This window comes from Pseudonaja textilis, chromosome 3 (assembly GCF_049901715.1).
Source record: "Pseudonaja textilis isolate UNSWEBS1 chromosome 3, rPseTex1.2, whole genome shotgun sequence".
Lineage (NCBI taxonomy): Eukaryota > Metazoa > Chordata > Lepidosauria > Squamata > Elapidae > Pseudonaja > Pseudonaja textilis.
This window is the reverse complement of record NC_141992.1, coordinates 5,057,023-5,073,071: the sequence shown is the minus strand read 5'-3', so window position 1 is coordinate 5,073,071 and position 16,049 is coordinate 5,057,023. Positions and strand designations below refer to the sequence as shown.

Here is a 16,049-nt window from a genome sequence, read left to right as displayed (position 1 = left end):
ATGGGGGCGGGCCCGGCTTCAGGCGTGGGCACAGATGGGCTCTTGTTTCTGCTTGTTTGCACGACCTGGTTTCTGGCATGCCCGTCCGCAGCCCAGAAGTTTGGTGGGGGTGTTAAAAGTGCTACGGGGAGGAATATATAACCCTAAACGCTATTGCTATCTCCTTTCCTGCAACCCCTGAACTGTTGCTACCGGCAAGAGTATAAATAGCCCCCCCGAGCCGTTGCATTCATGGCAGGATCATTTGGACAGGCAGAGAATCAGAAGACAGACAGACACACACACACCCCTTACCCTGTTTTCAGAGCCCACCAACACTTTGACCTGAGTTTTAAGCAGCACAAGTAACCTGGTCCATCCTGGATTCAAGCTCAAAGGCGTCGGGTCGATCTTGCGGGTTAGCAGCCAGCATGTCTTTCAGGAGCTGTTTGATCCCTTCAGACATGGAAGTCCTGCGTTTTTGAGGAATGTGCAACTCCATCTTTGGGTTTTCTAGCAGCGCCTCCCCGACAGGGACGATCTCGCTCCCCTGCTTGACGTACGTCCCCAAGAGTTCCTTCTTGGTTTCGGCATCGATGAAGGTGATCCGCTCGATCATGGCCCAGATGATGATGCCCAGCGCAAAGATGTCCGCTTTGGCCGTATAGTGTCCTTCCCACACTTCGGGAGCCATGTAGAAATCTGAGCCGCAAGCCGAGGACAACCAGTACTTGTTCACATTCACATTTTTGTCGTCGTCGTTGCCGCCGCCGTTGCCTCGGGCGGTCAATCCCGCGCACACTTTGCTCAGCCCAAAGTCTGCGACTTTGAGAACCGGAGCTCCCGACTGCTCGCTGATGAGGATATTGTCCGGCTTCAGGTCTCTGTGCACGATGTGGTTTTTGTGCAGGAATGCAATGGCGCTGGTCAGCTGGAGCATGAAGCTCTTGTTGGTGGCCGGGTTGGGCCTGCGGGAAAGAATGTACTGGTTCAGGTCTCCCCCTTCGCAGTACTCCATGACGAACCACAGGTAACAAGGCTCTTTGGCGTAACCCAGGATCCTCTCACCTGGTTGAGGGAGAGAAGAGCAGGAGGAATAATGATTGCATTGGACTTAAAGAGTTAATTGGAACGGACTGAAACAATTCATTTAGCATTCACACAGGTCAAGACGCCGGAACATTGGTAGTCTTCAACTTATGACCACAATTGAGCCCAGGATTTACGTTGCTGAGTGAATTTTGCTCCATTTTACGACGCTTCTTGCCAGTTATTGGCTCCTGCACCGAACAACTAGATTACTAACTTAACAACTGCAGGGAATCAATACAGTTGTTAAGTTAGTAATATGGTTGTTAAGCGAATCGGACTTCCCCATTGACTTGGCTTGTCAGAAGTTTGCAAATGGTGATCACGTGACCCCAGGACACTGCGATCATAAATACATACCAGTTGCTAAAGTGTCTGAATTTTGATCATGTGACTCTGGGAAGGCTGTAACGGTCATAACTCTGGGAAAACTGTCACGAATCTATTTTTCCAGTGCCATTGTAACTTTGAACGGTGGCTGAATGAAGTGTTGTAAGTTGAGGACTACTGTCTCATGGTTTTCAACCATGGCAACTTGAAGATGTGCAGACTTCAACTCCCAGAATTCAATTCTGTCCTGTCGAATTGAATTCTGGGAGTTGAAGTCCACACGTCTTCAAGACTGAGACTGCCTTCGAATCTTAGCAACTCATATGTGATGCTTAGAACTGGATACAGGATTCCAGAGAGCCCTGGATCAAAGGAGAAGAATAAAATAAAGCAATTACTTCCTGGGAACCTTCTAAAATAAACCCCATTTCTGGTTTTTTGCAGCTACAACATGCTGCTGAGTGTACACGAGGTTTTAGAAAACCTGTCTGTGCCTCCCTTTTACTAGCATTGAGAAATCATTACACAGGTTTAAGGGCAGAACTGACTTTTTTCCCCTTCCTCAAACTTTGATGCAACTTTGCCCTTATTATGAGCTTGGCCGACTTGCAAGATAACATCAGTAATTTTTCAACCAGAATGAGCCACGGGTAACTAAATGCTGCTGACCCAAAGAACTACAGGTGGTCTTTGACTTACAACAGTTCATTTCGTGACCATTCAAAGTTACAACGGCCCAGAAAAAAAGTGAGTTCCAATTGTGGGCTCCATTGTGGTCGTAAGCCGAGGAGTACCCGTACCCAGGGTTTTGCTTTTACTTGTTTTTGCCATAAAGGATTGTGAGAAATGCTGGTTCTTTGCACCAACATGTCTGTCACCATGACTATTGCTATGGGAATTGAAGGTCCTATCAACATTTGGCTGGGCTTCCTCCTCTAGAAAGAAAACAGGCTGGAAAAGAAACATATAATCACAATGGGTGTGAACTACAACCCTGAAGGATCAAAGGGCTTAATCTCACATCAAGCGGCAGCTCCTTCTTCTCATCCTATTTCCTTTCCTATAATCTTGGCTAGTAAACAAACACGGGGAGGAGGGAAGGCAGGGCCGAAGATCTACCGGGGCTGCGTTCAAAACACAGCCAGGAGTTGCAAGCGACGTTAATTCACTAAATCGACTCCAAGAGGTTTTACAGAGTCAGCCAAGTCTTGCCTTGAGTTATATACCCAAGTGAGCCCAAAATTTATGTTGCTGGGTGACACGTTTGTGAGGTTTGACCTGTTTTATGCTCTTTCTGGCCACAGTTGTTAAGGGAATCACTGCCATTAAGTGAGTCACATGGTTGTTATGTGAATCTGGCTTCCCCCGTTGACTTTGCTTTGTCAGAAGCTCGCAAAAGGGGATCGTGTGAAACCGGGACATTGCCTACTGTCATAAATACGAGTCAGTTGCCCAGCATCCGAATTTTGATCTCGTGACCACGGGGATGCCGCAACGGTCATAAGTGTGGAAGACGGTTGTAAATCACTTTTTCAGTCCTGTTACAAACTTTGAACGGTCGCTAAATGAACTGTTGTAAGTCAAGGAGTACCTGTACTCAGAAAAAAATTCCCACAAGGAACCATCTCTTCCAAAGACCACCAGTAGTCCTCGACTTACAACAATTCATTTAGTGACCAATGTTGTTAACAGCATTGAAAAAAGTGACTTACTACCATTTTTCACACTTACGACCGTTGCAGCATTTCCACAGGATCAAAATTCAGATGCTTGGCTATTGTATTTATGACAGTTGGGAGTATCCCAGGATCATACAATCATCTTTGGCAACTTTCTGATAAGCAGAGTTCTATGGGGAGGCCGGATTCACTTAACAACTGCGATACTGACTTAACAACTGCAGTGATTCACTTAACAACTATGGCAAGAAAGGTCATAGAATGGGGCAAAACTCACTGAGCAACTTTCTCATTTAGCAACATAAATGTTGGGCTCCATTGTGGTCGTAAGTTGAGGACTACCTGTGTTAGCCCTGGCTGTGTATATAGAGAGAGCAAAACCCCAACTGCCTTCTAGCACGGATGATGGTACCTGGTCTGGTAATGAAATGTCTGTAAGAAAACAACCCAGCTCAGAGAATACCAAGGACCTCAGAGTCTTCCCCCTCCTCCCTGCAAGCCCCACTTAAGCTCACTCAACAATTGTATTGCTTAGCAACACAAATTTGGGGGCTCCATTGTGGTTGTAAGTCGAGGACTGCTTGCCGTTCACCCCATCCTGACTTTTCAAAGAAAGTAGTAGCTATGCCAACGTTTATCCCAGCTTCAACAAAACCTGTCAAAGACAAATCCAGGCCGGATGACACTTTGGCATGTATGTATGTATGTATGTATGTATATCTATATCTATATGTCTGTCTGTCTGTCTGTCTATCTATCTATCTATCTCAGACTGACAGATGATTTATGAGAGACAGGGGTTAGGAGGCAGATGTTTTATTGCTCTTAGCCACTTAACTGTTTTTTTTTTCTATAATTCAATACCAACAGGTAGTGCAGGTTTTAACCTGTATGACATAAGGAGAGTTTGGGCAAATTTGACAGATGTTTAACTGGCACTACCATATGGGCTCTGCTGTATGGGAAATAACCAGAAGAGAACAATGTTCGTTTCGAACCAACTAAATCTTAACCCAGGTTGCCTTGACCTATAAAAATCATTCGTTTGAAGTTTCAATGGCACTGAGAAAGCGATTTATGACCATTTCTCAGACCGTTGCAGCATCCCCACAGTCAAATGCTTGGCAACTGGTTCATACTTATGACCGCTGCTTTTTCCCAGGGTCATGTGACCACTTTCTGGGACTTTCTGACAAGCAAAGTGCACAGGGAAGACAGATTCACTCAATGACCGGGTTACCAACTTATCAACGGCAGTGATTCACTTGACAATTGTGGCAAGAAAGGTTGTAAAACGGGGGCAAAAATAACAAATATCTCACTTAACAACTGAAACGTGGGGCTCAATTCTGGTCGGTAAGCTGAGGACTACCTGTACCTGTATAGGTAAGCAAAGTCGTAACCATAAGCAGAAGAAATTTAAGAAAAGGTTTAAACAGATTTTTTGCTTTCAAACTTGGGAGTCCTTGAAAGGTGGTATATCCCCCAGAATCTGTACCTAGCAGGGAAACATTGATATACACTGTGAAAATCCTGGCAGTTGTAGCCTAACACAACTAGAGGGAGGGCAGATTTATACACGAGTATATCCATCCAATATAAACATCCTCCCAAAAAGTTGTTTTTATGAAACAAGGTTCCAATGGGTATACGGTACCATATACCCATTGGGACCTTGTTATGTAAAAATAACCTTTTTGGAATCCAACGGGAATCCTTCCAAGTAAATGTGCTTAGGAAATCAGATTCCATTTATGTCACAGGCTTCTGTTTAATCCCCAGCTTGTTATCACCTTAGAAATGTTTTGACACTCGCTTTGTCTGTCTCTTTTGCTGGTCAATGGATCGAATAAGACCTGACTTATTCAATTTGCCTATTGTTAGCAGGTGGATTAAGGGATGAGGCTCTTTATTTTTGTTTGCTAAGTGAAGGTGAAGCATTTACACTTGTCACGGTGGTGGTGGTGAGAAGTCAGAGGAGGAAAGTTCTTTTTATGCCTCGTTTTTCTTGCGTTTTCCCTCTTCTGCTTTATATAATCTCTCAACTGTTCCTATTCCCACGCTTGTTTCAAAGAAATGTTTTTAAAAACTTGACAAAATCCCTCGGTTGGTTTGACAACAAAGGGATCGGCGTCCCCTTCTCTAGATCATCTGGACTGCGTGGTATTAATTCCATTCAGTGGCTGCTTATTACTGTGTTGACCTGCCGTGTTAGGCCCAAGAGATTACAGCCAGCAATTAGCCACATGACAGATGATATAACTAGAAGCACAAAGACTGCTGATGCCCGACAAATGAATGAGGCACAATGCTGCTTGGTGCCCATATCTGCCTACTCTGTGCGCTCTGGCACGTCCCCTGCCTGAACCACATCTGCAGCAGGCTGGCTGACACGTGAAAAGGGCCTGGCTTAGTTAAGAAGAAGCCACTTCTACTCAAAAAAAAACCACACATGCGTGACCGATGACGTGCGCGATGCCCGGCCCACGCCTCGTTATGCGGTGACCGCGCACGCTGCCTGGCCATGTGGTTTCTACTTCACTCTCCCCGCCGCCGTTCTGTTCTCAATTAAGCAGCAAGGTTCACTTGAGTTTACAGGATGCCTCGTTAAAACCAGATTTATACTAAATAGAGAGAAATAAAATACCGGCCGCCGCTGAAGAAGTGGCCGACTGGAAGCCCGAGCCGGCATTGGGCTTTCCTTGTCGTTTTGGCAAATTGGAATTTAAAAAGGAGCACCCCAGTTTCAGACAAAACCGCAGAGGCTTCCAATAATGAAAAGGGGGACCTTGATCTAAACAGGCAGTCCTTAACTTACGACCCACAATTCGGCCCAAAGTTTCTCTTGCCAAGCTAGGCGGTTGTTAAATGAGCTTGGCTGCCTATTTCTGGCCATGGTTGTTAAGCGAATCGCTGCGGTTGTTAAAGTCGGTAATGTGGCTGTCAAGTGAGTGCGGCTTCCCCCTTGGCTTTGTCAGGCTGCAAAAGACCCCGTCATAAATGCGAGTCGGTTGCTAAGCACCTGAAATTTGGTCAGGTGACCTTGTGGGTTCTGCAATAGTCTGACCTATGAAAAAGTCACCTTTTTAAAAGTGCCATTGTACCTTTGAATGGTCACTAAACAGACTGCTGCAAGTCAAGGACTGCCAGTACTGGAAAGGAGAAGCCGCATCTTCACCAATGGCTCCTTAACAATTTGCCCCACACCTGGTATAACGGCTAAAAACATCCTGAAGATCGCAGGTTGAAGAAGGTCAAATCCACGTGCCTTTCAGACAACTTTGCATTGAGAACAGCAGCTCCTATAGCAATGCTACGGAGTCTATTTGAATTCAGCTTTTCCCCCCCCGTCTCTGTTAAATATTCATCTTCCAATGGTGAACATATTAGATGTATAGACGAGGAAAGGTCTCTACACAAAGGGTTTTGCCAGAAGATCTAGATACAATAATTTCGTCAATCATGGATTATTCTTACATAGATAACTTTTGTCATTTTCTTCCTGTGGCGCACATTAAAAATGATATTCCGTTGCCTGCTCTCAAGTGTCCACATACGTAACACATATATAGATATGCTATATACATACCCTACATACGTATATGCTTACACCCTAACGTATAAATACATATAAATATGAATCACTGTCTATCTACATGGGCTTGCTTTCCTGCAGGAATCTCCCAATTTGGCAACTTTAAGACTCGTGGAGTTCAACTCCCAGTATTCCTCAGCCAGTTGTGCCAGGGAGTTGAAGTCCAGAAGTCTTAAAGTTGCCAAGTTCAGAGACCCTTCCTGCTTTACTAGTTAAGAGACCCTTCTGTGTAAGCAGCACTACCTGGTGTGTATGTAAGCAGTTCTCCAGGCTTGAAAAAGCTCAAACACAAGAGTAGAGGATTCACCGTGATTGCACCAACTTCGAAGGCTTGAATGTATAAATTCACATCATTTTTAGGGTGGCTTAGAAAAGGCTCTTGTGTCAATACCAGCTCTCTCATATCCCCAAAAGGATAAGACAAAACTATGGTACCAATTAAAGGAGAATATTGGTAAGGGTTGAAAAAAGGGGTCCTTGATGCTCTCTGTGCTTGGTTAGTTTTTGTTTTTGTTTTTTTGCAGACATTTCATTATCCAAACAAGGTAACTTCATCACCGCCACAACTGGATTCACTCAGAATAATGCTTATGTAGCACGGATGATGTTACCTAGTTTGGTAATGAAACGTCTGCAAGAACACAGCCAAGCTCAGAGAGCACAAAGGACCCCACACAAAACAATGGATTTAAAGTTACAGAAAGGCTGGTTCCAAATGAGTGTTGGGATTAGGGACACAAAGCATTTTAAAGAGCACGATTCCACATGCCTCCAATTGTGTCTACTGCTTTTAATGCGAAATGTACTTTCTGGAGAAGGAAAATGGGCTATTTTGCACTAGAAACAATACTGTGGCAATCAAGAACGAGACGCTTTGGAGAAATCACACAATATCTTTTGTGTACCCTTAGAAAAAAAGTTAAAAATGGGATAAATTAACAGAGGTGGCAAGCCCCTCTTCAGTGAATGTATTCAGGCAGATGCTAGGTTTTTATTTGAAATGATGGTCTAGATCCTGGATAGATGTTGAGAGCCTGGAAAGAGTACAGAGAAAAGCAACCAGGATGATTAGGAGACTGGAGACTAAGGCATATGAAGAACAGTTGCAGGAACTGGGCCTGGCTAGTCTAGGGAAGAGAAGGACCAGGGGAGACAGGATAGCAAGTGTTCCAATACTTAAGGGGCTGCCCCAGAGAGGAGGAAGGGGTCAAGCTATTTTCCAAGGCACCTGAAGGCCAGACAAGGAACAACGGATGGAAACTGAACAAGGAGAGAGATTCAACCTGGAAATAAGGAGAAACTTTCTGACAGTGAGAACAATCAATCAACGGAACAGAAGTTGCCCTCGGAAGTTATGGGAGTGTCATCACTTGAGACTTTTGAGATTGGACTCCCATCTGTCAGAAATGGTGTAGGGTCTCTCACTTGGGCAAGGGGTTGGACTAGATGACCTACAAAGTCCCTTCCAACTCTGATTATCTGTTATCTGACAGAGCAGAGGATTGTCCTTCATAAGTCCAATGTTCTACCTCAGAAAGTTGTTACCACCACCATAGACTACTCTTCCCCAACAGAGAACTTTTGTGTCCTAAAACTGGCATCAAAATCAGGCAACTTAGGTATTAAACAGGATTCATCAAACTTCTAAGCTACCTGCTCTAAAACAACTCTGGGGATCTTAATTATTGTATCTAACATCTAGAAAATTTGATTGCGAAAAGGGTTAAGGTACATTATAGTACTCTTGCTGGGAAAAAGTGGAAGGAAAGCGAAGAGGGTGACCAGCAACAAGGTGGATGGTCTTGATTAAAATGGTGATTGGTACGTCTTCAGAAGACCTAAAAGTCCAAGTTAGGGAACAAGCAGTCATAGAGAAAGTCTACCTGGACACTAGAAGTCAAAAGTGACTTGATGACATAATCGATAAATTATGAGGGCCTCGGCACTTTCTGAGCTTGGTTGTGTTCTTGCAGAAGTTTCATTACCAAACTAGGTAACACCATCAATGTTACATAAACATTATACTGAGCAAATCAATGGTGGGACTTGACAGTTTTCTATTTCTTTATCCAGAATAGCAGGATTAACAGAAATGGATAGTGGGCAGCCTAAGGTGCTTTTGGCTTGCAGGACTAGCTCAGGATCCAAAGACTTATTCTTCAGCTATGACCTAAGGGTATATTATCTTAGCTTCTCATTACATTTTGAAAATTTGAAGGGCCACTAAATTCCGAGCCAACAAGAACCAGTATTTCACGTACTAAAGAGGCTACTGTAAAGAGGCCTTATGTCACTGTTTCTCAACCTTGGCAGCTTGAAGATATGTGGACTTCAACTCCCAGAATCCCCCTAGAAACTGGAAGATTTTGAGTTCTAGTTCAGCTTCGGTCCCTCTTTCTCAGTCCAACCCCCTCGCAGGAGGGGAAAAGTAAGAAACAGGAATACAGTATTAGTATATTCACTGCAGGAGGATGTAGTACTATCTCTTCGGTTACCAGTGGTTAAGGACTTACCCGCTCCTTCCAAGCGGCAACACCCCCCTTGTATACCCATCACTTTCCTGCAGAGTAGGGGGGACTTCTACATGTGCTAGCTACTCGTTCCCACCCTCCCCGTCTCTTTATTCCTCCACTTTAGTTAGGTTTGTGCCCATGGCATCCTAAGAGAGAGAGAGAGAGAGAGAGAAAGTCTAGTGGGTAAGGCACCAGACTACACACGGATCATGAGTGCTAGTCCTAACTCTGAGCCAGTCCTTCTCTCCCCTTCTCTCTCAGCCCAACCCACCTCACAGGGCTGTTGTTGTGGGGAAAAACAATTCACAGCAGGATGACCGTAATTCTATACCTCTCTCTTCAGTTAGCAATGCTTAAGGACTTACCTGATTCTTCCAAGCCCCTCCGCATCCATCCCATTTTTTGCATAGCTGGGGCACTTCTAGATCTGTTAACTGCCCCTCTAACTTAGCTAGGCTGCTGGGGTTTGGGCTCTTCCCTTATTACCAGCACTGATATTACCTAACTGGGTCATCAACTGTCTCTGCAAGAGAGCCGCCAAGCTCAGAGTGCAAAGGATCCCAAAGTCCTCCTCCTCCCCCCCATAAATCCCACTCCGTTCGAGCACTGATATTACCTAGCTGGGTCCTGAAATGTATGCAAGAGAACCATCCAGCTCAGAGACCACCAAGGACCCCAAAGTGGTCTCCTCCTTCCCCACACCACATTTTGTTTTAGCACTGATGGTGTTGCCTAGTTGGGTCATGAAACAAGAAAATCACCAAGCTCAGAGAGCACCAAGGACCCCACAGTCCTCTTTCTTCTCCCCCTCCCCTCCACAACCCTCCCTTCCCTTCTACCATTGATGAAGTTACCTAGCTGGGTCCCAAAACGTCAAGAAAAGTTCAGAGAGCCCCAAGGACCCCAAAAGTCCTGCTTCTTCCTCTCCTTCTCCCCGCAAACCCCTCTCTCCCTCCTAGGCACGTTCCCTAGCTGGGCCCTGAGATGTCTGCAAGATCCCTACCCAGCTCAGAGACCACCAAGGACCCCTCTAGTTCAACCCCAAGAGTGCCACGGACAATCCGCCCCCCACCTTCCTCCTTTTAATCACCCTGCCCTCAGCAGCATGATCATGTTACCAAGCTGGGTCCTGAGATGTCCGCAAGAATACCACCCAGTTCAGAGAGCACCAAGGACCCCACAATCCTCCTCCTCCTCTCTTACTCTTTTCTAGCACTGATAATGTTCCCTAGCTGGATCCTGAGATGCCTGCAAGAGCCCCACTCAGCTCAGAGACCACCGAGACCCCAAGGTTGTCATCCTCCTCCCCACCCCCCACTCCCATCATGGTGTTCCCTAGCTGGGACCGGAGGCATCTGCAAGAGCCACACCCTCAGCTCAGAGACCACCAAGGATCCCAAAGTTGTCTTCCTCTTCCTCCACACCCCACTCTCTCCTAACACTGATGGTGTTCCCGAGTTGGCTCATGAAACGTCTGTAAGGAAACAAGCAACCTCAGGAAAGACTGAGAACCCCACAATCCCCGCCCTCCCTCCTCCTCCACAAATCCCACTCCCTTCTACCACTGATAACGTTCCCTAGCTGGGTCCTGAGACGTCTGCAAGACCCCCCTCAAGCTCAGAGACCACCAAGGACCCAAAGTTGTCCTCCTCCAACCAACACACTCCACTCTCCCTTCTAGCACTGACAACATTCCCTAGCTTGGGTCTTGAGACACCAAAGTTGTCCTCCTCTCCCCTGCTTCCCTTCCAGCCCTGATGGGGTTCCCTAGCTGGGTCCAGAGACGTCTGCAAGAACCCCCCGCCCCCAGCTCAGAGACCACCAAGGACCCCAAAGTTGTCCTCCTTCAACCAACACATTCCACTCTCCCTTCTAGCACTGATAACATTCCCTAGCTGGGTCCAGAGACATCTGCAAAACCCACCCATCCACCTCAGAGACCCCAAAGTTGTCTCCACCCCACCCACTCTCCCTTCTAGTACTGATAACATTCCCAAGCTGGGTCCTGAGACGCCAAAATTGTCCTCCCCCCCTACACACCACACTTTCCCTTCTAGCACTGATGACGTTGCCTAGCCGGGTCCCGAGAGATCTGCAAGACACCCCCAAAAAAAAGCTCAGAGACCACCAAGGACCCTAGGATTATCTCCCCCCACACACACACACTCCACTCTCCCTTCTAGTACTGATAACATTCCCTAGCTGGGTCCAGAAACATCTGCAAAACCCACCCATCCACCTCAGAGACCATCAAGGACCCCAATGTTGTCTCCCCCCACCTTCTACCACTGATAACGTTCCCTAGCTGGGTCCTGAGACGCCAAAGTTGTCCTCCCCCTACACACCACACTTTCCTTCTAGCACTGATGATGTTGCCTAGCCGGGTCCCGAGAGATCCGAAAGATCCCCACGCCAAAAGCTCAGAGACCACCAAGGACCCCAGGATTATCTCTCCCCCACGCACACACTCCACTCTCCCTTCTAGTACTGATAACATTCCCAAGCCGGGTCCTGAGACGCCAAAGTTGTCCTTCTCCCCCTACACACATTCGCTTTCCCTTCTACCACTGATGACGTTGCCTAGCCGGGTCCCGAGAGATCCGAAAGATCCCCACGCCAAAAGCTCAGAGACCACCAAGGACCCCAGGATTATCTCTCCCCCACGCACACACTCCACTCTCCCTTCTAGCACTGATAACATTCCCTAGCTGGGTCCAGAGACACCTGCAAAACCCACCCATCCACCTCAGATGACCAAGGACCCCAAAGTTGTCTTCCTCCCCCCAACCCCACTCTCCCTTCTAGTACTGATAACGTTCCCAAGCCGGGTCCTGAGACGCCAAAGTTGTCCTCCCCTCTTACACACCACACTTTCCCTTCTAGCACTGATGATGTTGCCTAGCCGGGTCCCGAGAGATCCGAAAGATCCCCACGCCAAAAGCTCAGAGACCACCAAGGACCCCAGGATTATCTCTCCCCACGCACACACTCCACTCTCCCTTCTAGCACTGATAACATTCCCAAGCTGGGTCCAGAGACACCTGCACAACATTCCCACCACATCCACCTCAGATGACCAAGGACCCCAAGGACCCCAGTTGTCTTCCCACCCCAACCCACTCTCCCTTCTAGTACTGATAACATTCCCTAGCTGGGTCCAGAGACACCTGCAAAACCCACCCATCCACCTCAGATGACCAAGGACCCCAAAGTTGTCTTCCTCCCCAACCCCACTCTCCTTCTAGTACTGATAACGTTCCCAAGCCAAAGTTGTCCTCCCTCTTACACACCACACTTTCCCTTCTAGCACTGATGATGTTGCCTAGCCGGGTCCCGAGAGATCCAAGACCCCCGCCAAGCTCAGAGACCACCAAGGACCCCAGGATTATCTCCCCCCACACTCCACTCTCCTTCTAGTACTGATAACATTCCCAAGCCGGGTCCTGAGACGCCAAAGTTGTCCTTCTCCCCCTACACACATTCGCTTTCCCTTCTACCACTGATGACGTTGCCTAGCCGGGTCCCAGAGATCCGAAAGATCCCCACGCCAAAAGCTCAGAGACCACCAAGGACCCCAGGATTATCTCCCCACCCCCGCCCCACACTCCACTCTCCCTTCTAGCACTGATAACATTCCCTAGCTGGGTCCAGAGACACCTGCAAAACCCACCCATCCACCTCAGATGACCAAGGACCCCAAAGTTGTCTTCCTCCCCCCAACCCCACTCTCCCTTCTAGTACTGATAACGTTCCCAAGCCGGGTCCTGAGACGCCAAAGTTGTCCTCCCCTCTTACACACCACACTTTCCCTTCTAGCACTGATGATGTTGCCTAGCCGGGTCCTGAGAGATCTGCAAGACCCCCCACAGCTCAGAGACCACCAAGGACCCCAGGATTATCTCCCCACCACCACACACACACACTCCACTCTCCCTTCTAGTACTGATAACATTCCCAAGCCGGGTCCTGAGACGCCAAAGTTGTCCTTCTCCCCCTACACACATTCACTTTCCCTTCTACCACTGATGACGTTGCCTAGCCGGGTCCCGAGACGTCTGCAAGACTCCCCCCATAAACATCCCCCAACTCCCCTCCCCGCCCTCAGCAGCCTCGCCTCCAACAGCGCAGCACCCTCCCCTCATTCCCCCCTCCCGCGTCGTGAGAACGCCCCCGACACGTGTCCTCCCGCGGGAAGACCGTCCAGACGACCCCCAGCCCCCGCCCGTTCCTTCCTTACCCTTGAGGGACGTCTCGACCAGGCGGAGGTAGAGCGCGCTCTGCTTGTTGCCGTGGCTCATGCGCTGCCCGAGCCCGTCGCGTTGCAGGACGCACTCCTCGAAGCGCACCACGTTGGGGTGGTGGCGGCGGAGGCTGGTCAGGGCCCAGAACTCGGCCAGGGCCAGCTCCACGTTCTCCGGAGCGTCGCAACGCAGCCGCTTGACGGCCAGGCGGGCGCCGCTGCGGCCCGACACCGCCTCGTAGACCACGCCGTAGGCCCCGCGGCCGATTTCCGACACCAGGCGGTAGCGAGGAGGGGAAGCCAAGGCGGCTTTGACCGGCGGAGAGCCCTGGCTCGGAAGGCCGACCGACCGGCCTTCCATGGCGGCCGAGGCGCCCCTCAGAAACGGCAACGGCGGCGGCGGCGGGAGCCGCTCGCGCTCGGAGCGCCTGAGGCGCCGCTCCGGCAACCTTTCTGTCCCTCGGCGGACGCCGTCGCCGCCCGTTTCCATAGCAACGCCGCGGCGGGGCCTAGCAGCAGTTGCCGCCGCCGCCTTCTTGGCCGTCGTGCTCGGAGTCGTCGCGGGCTGGGAGCGCCCCACTTCATCCCGCCCGCCCCGCCGGACCAGGGCTCGACGAATGCTCACGTTCGCTGCTTTTCCGGCTCGCTTCCTCGCCCCCGCCTGCCCGCCCGCCCGGCTGGCTGGCTGAGCTGCGGCCGGCCGGCCGGAGGACGGTAGTTTTTTTCCCCGCGCGGCTTGAGGCGAGAAGGGAGCGAAAGTGAAGGAAGGGTCGGAGGGTAGAAAAAAAGCGCGCCTTGTCTACCCCTTTAAAATGCGCCCAGCCAATCGCGGCGCTGCCCACCCACCGAGGAAGGAGGAGAACGGGTTGAACTATTTTTCCGTAAGGAAAGGGAGGTTAAAAAAAAGAAATCATGAAATCCTCCATCCCGCTAATCTGAGGAGTCTCGCCTCTTCCGAAGTGTGCTCGATATCTCGTCTTTTTCTTTCTAAAAACAGCCACACTGAAATGTCTCCGTACGGCGAACCCGACATTTGCAGTTGTCGTTAACCACAACCTTCCCCCCCTTTCTTTACAATGGTCTGCTCCCTTCTTTTCGCGGCAAATATTTCATTCACAGCTTCTGGAAGGCGGGACGGTCCATTCCGTCTCAGGGAGAGGGGAAGAGAAACGAGAGCGAATTCGGGTCGCTCTTGCCTCTTTTTTTTTTACTTTAGGAAAGTCCTTAATCTTCCTCCGCAGTAGGTCAATCTCCCTCCAGGAGACCCAAGACGTGGGGGCAACGGTTGGATTAATGGAAACCTCCCCTTCTATTAATTGGGGTTTGTACTGACCCGTTCCCCCCCCCCACCGCCCGCGCCTACTTTGGCGATCCCACCGCCAGCGCTCGCATGAATGGAGGTTAGAGATGCTTGGCGTCTTTTGAAAGGATAGAGACGCGGAGCTGCTGTTGACGGCCTCGGGGCGAAAGCGGGGCCGGTTGCATAAGCGGCTTATGTAAGAGTTCCCGTCTGTTCCCGGAGAAGGGAAAGGGAAAAGGTCGGGGGGGCGGACAGGCACCTGCTAAGCCGCACGAAGAGCCTGGCTGGCTGGCTGGAGGAGAGGAGATCCGCCTGGCCGGGTCCAAAAGGCGCATCAACATTCCCCCCTCCCTTCCAAGGGACCTTGGAGGTCTTCTAGTCCGGCCCCCTGCTGAAGCAGGAGACCCAACATCATTTCACATAAATGGCTGCCCAATTTCTTCTTCAAAACCTCCCGTGTTTGAGCAGCACCCCACAACTTCTAGTGGCAAGCAGTTCTGCTGGTTAATTGTCCTCCCTGTCAGGAAGTGTATCCTTAGCTGTAGATTGGTTCTCGCTTCTTGTCCTGGAAAAGTCACTTTACAAGCCTATAGGATGCCATGAGTTCTCCGCTCCTGTACTCATTAAAGAATACCTTATGCCACCAGAAATTCTAGACCTAGAAAACTTAGAACTACGTCACCTTCGGTCCGATCTAAGTATAGTATATAAAATCATACATTGCAATGTCCTACCTGTCAATGAATACTTCAGCTTCAACCACAACAACACGAGCAAACAATACCGTGTATATAATAATAATATATAATAAGGCCGGGTCTTATTTTTTTTTTTTTGAGCCCCGAAAAAATGGCTAGGCCGTCTTTTCAGGGGTAACTTAATTCCCCCCTTCCTTGCATCTTCGGCCGGGCGGGCGGGCAGCGATGGCTCGGATGTTGACCTCGGCGTTGGTGGGGCACTTCATATTGGGGTCAACACAGGCAGCACCATATCCGGGTGTGCAACAAAAGTACTTCCTAATGGCAAGCCCCCCCACCATTCCCCCCCCCATTTCTCATGTTTTAATTTGGGGGGAGGGGCTTAATTTCATTTCATGCCTATAAAACATGCTGGGACTTCCTATTGGGGGAGGCCATATTGTTGGAGAAACAGGGTAGATACAAACTCAAGGTTAATCGCACCAAACTTGATTGCAGGAAATACGACTTCAGCAACAGAGGGGTCAATGTCTGGAATACTCTACCTGACTCTGTGGTTTTTTTCCCCAAACCCCAAAAACTTTAACCTTAGACTGTCTACTATTGACCTCACCCCTTTCCTAAGA

At 49.1% G+C, this 16,049-nt stretch overlaps 1 protein-coding gene across 2 annotated transcripts in view; it reads right to left on the bottom strand.

Moving 5' to 3' along the window:
- The window catches only part of STK35 (serine/threonine kinase 35), a 32,117-nt gene extending 17,410 nt beyond the window's left edge, over nucleotides 1–14,707 (bottom strand). For both annotated transcript variants that reach the window (XR_015742658.1, XM_026697336.2), the window contains exons 1-2: nucleotides 13,423–14,707; nucleotides 295–1,047 (exon numbers count right to left, since the gene is read on the bottom strand). Coding sequence is in view for 1 of the 2 variants with exons in the window: in XM_026697336.2 (XP_026553121.2) it covers nucleotides 332–1,047; nucleotides 13,423–13,915 (1,209 nt within the window). In the remaining variant the exon portion in view is untranslated. The remainder of the gene's footprint in view (nucleotides 1–294; nucleotides 1,048–13,422) is intronic.
- Nucleotides 14,708–16,049: the final 1,342 nt, after the last annotated feature.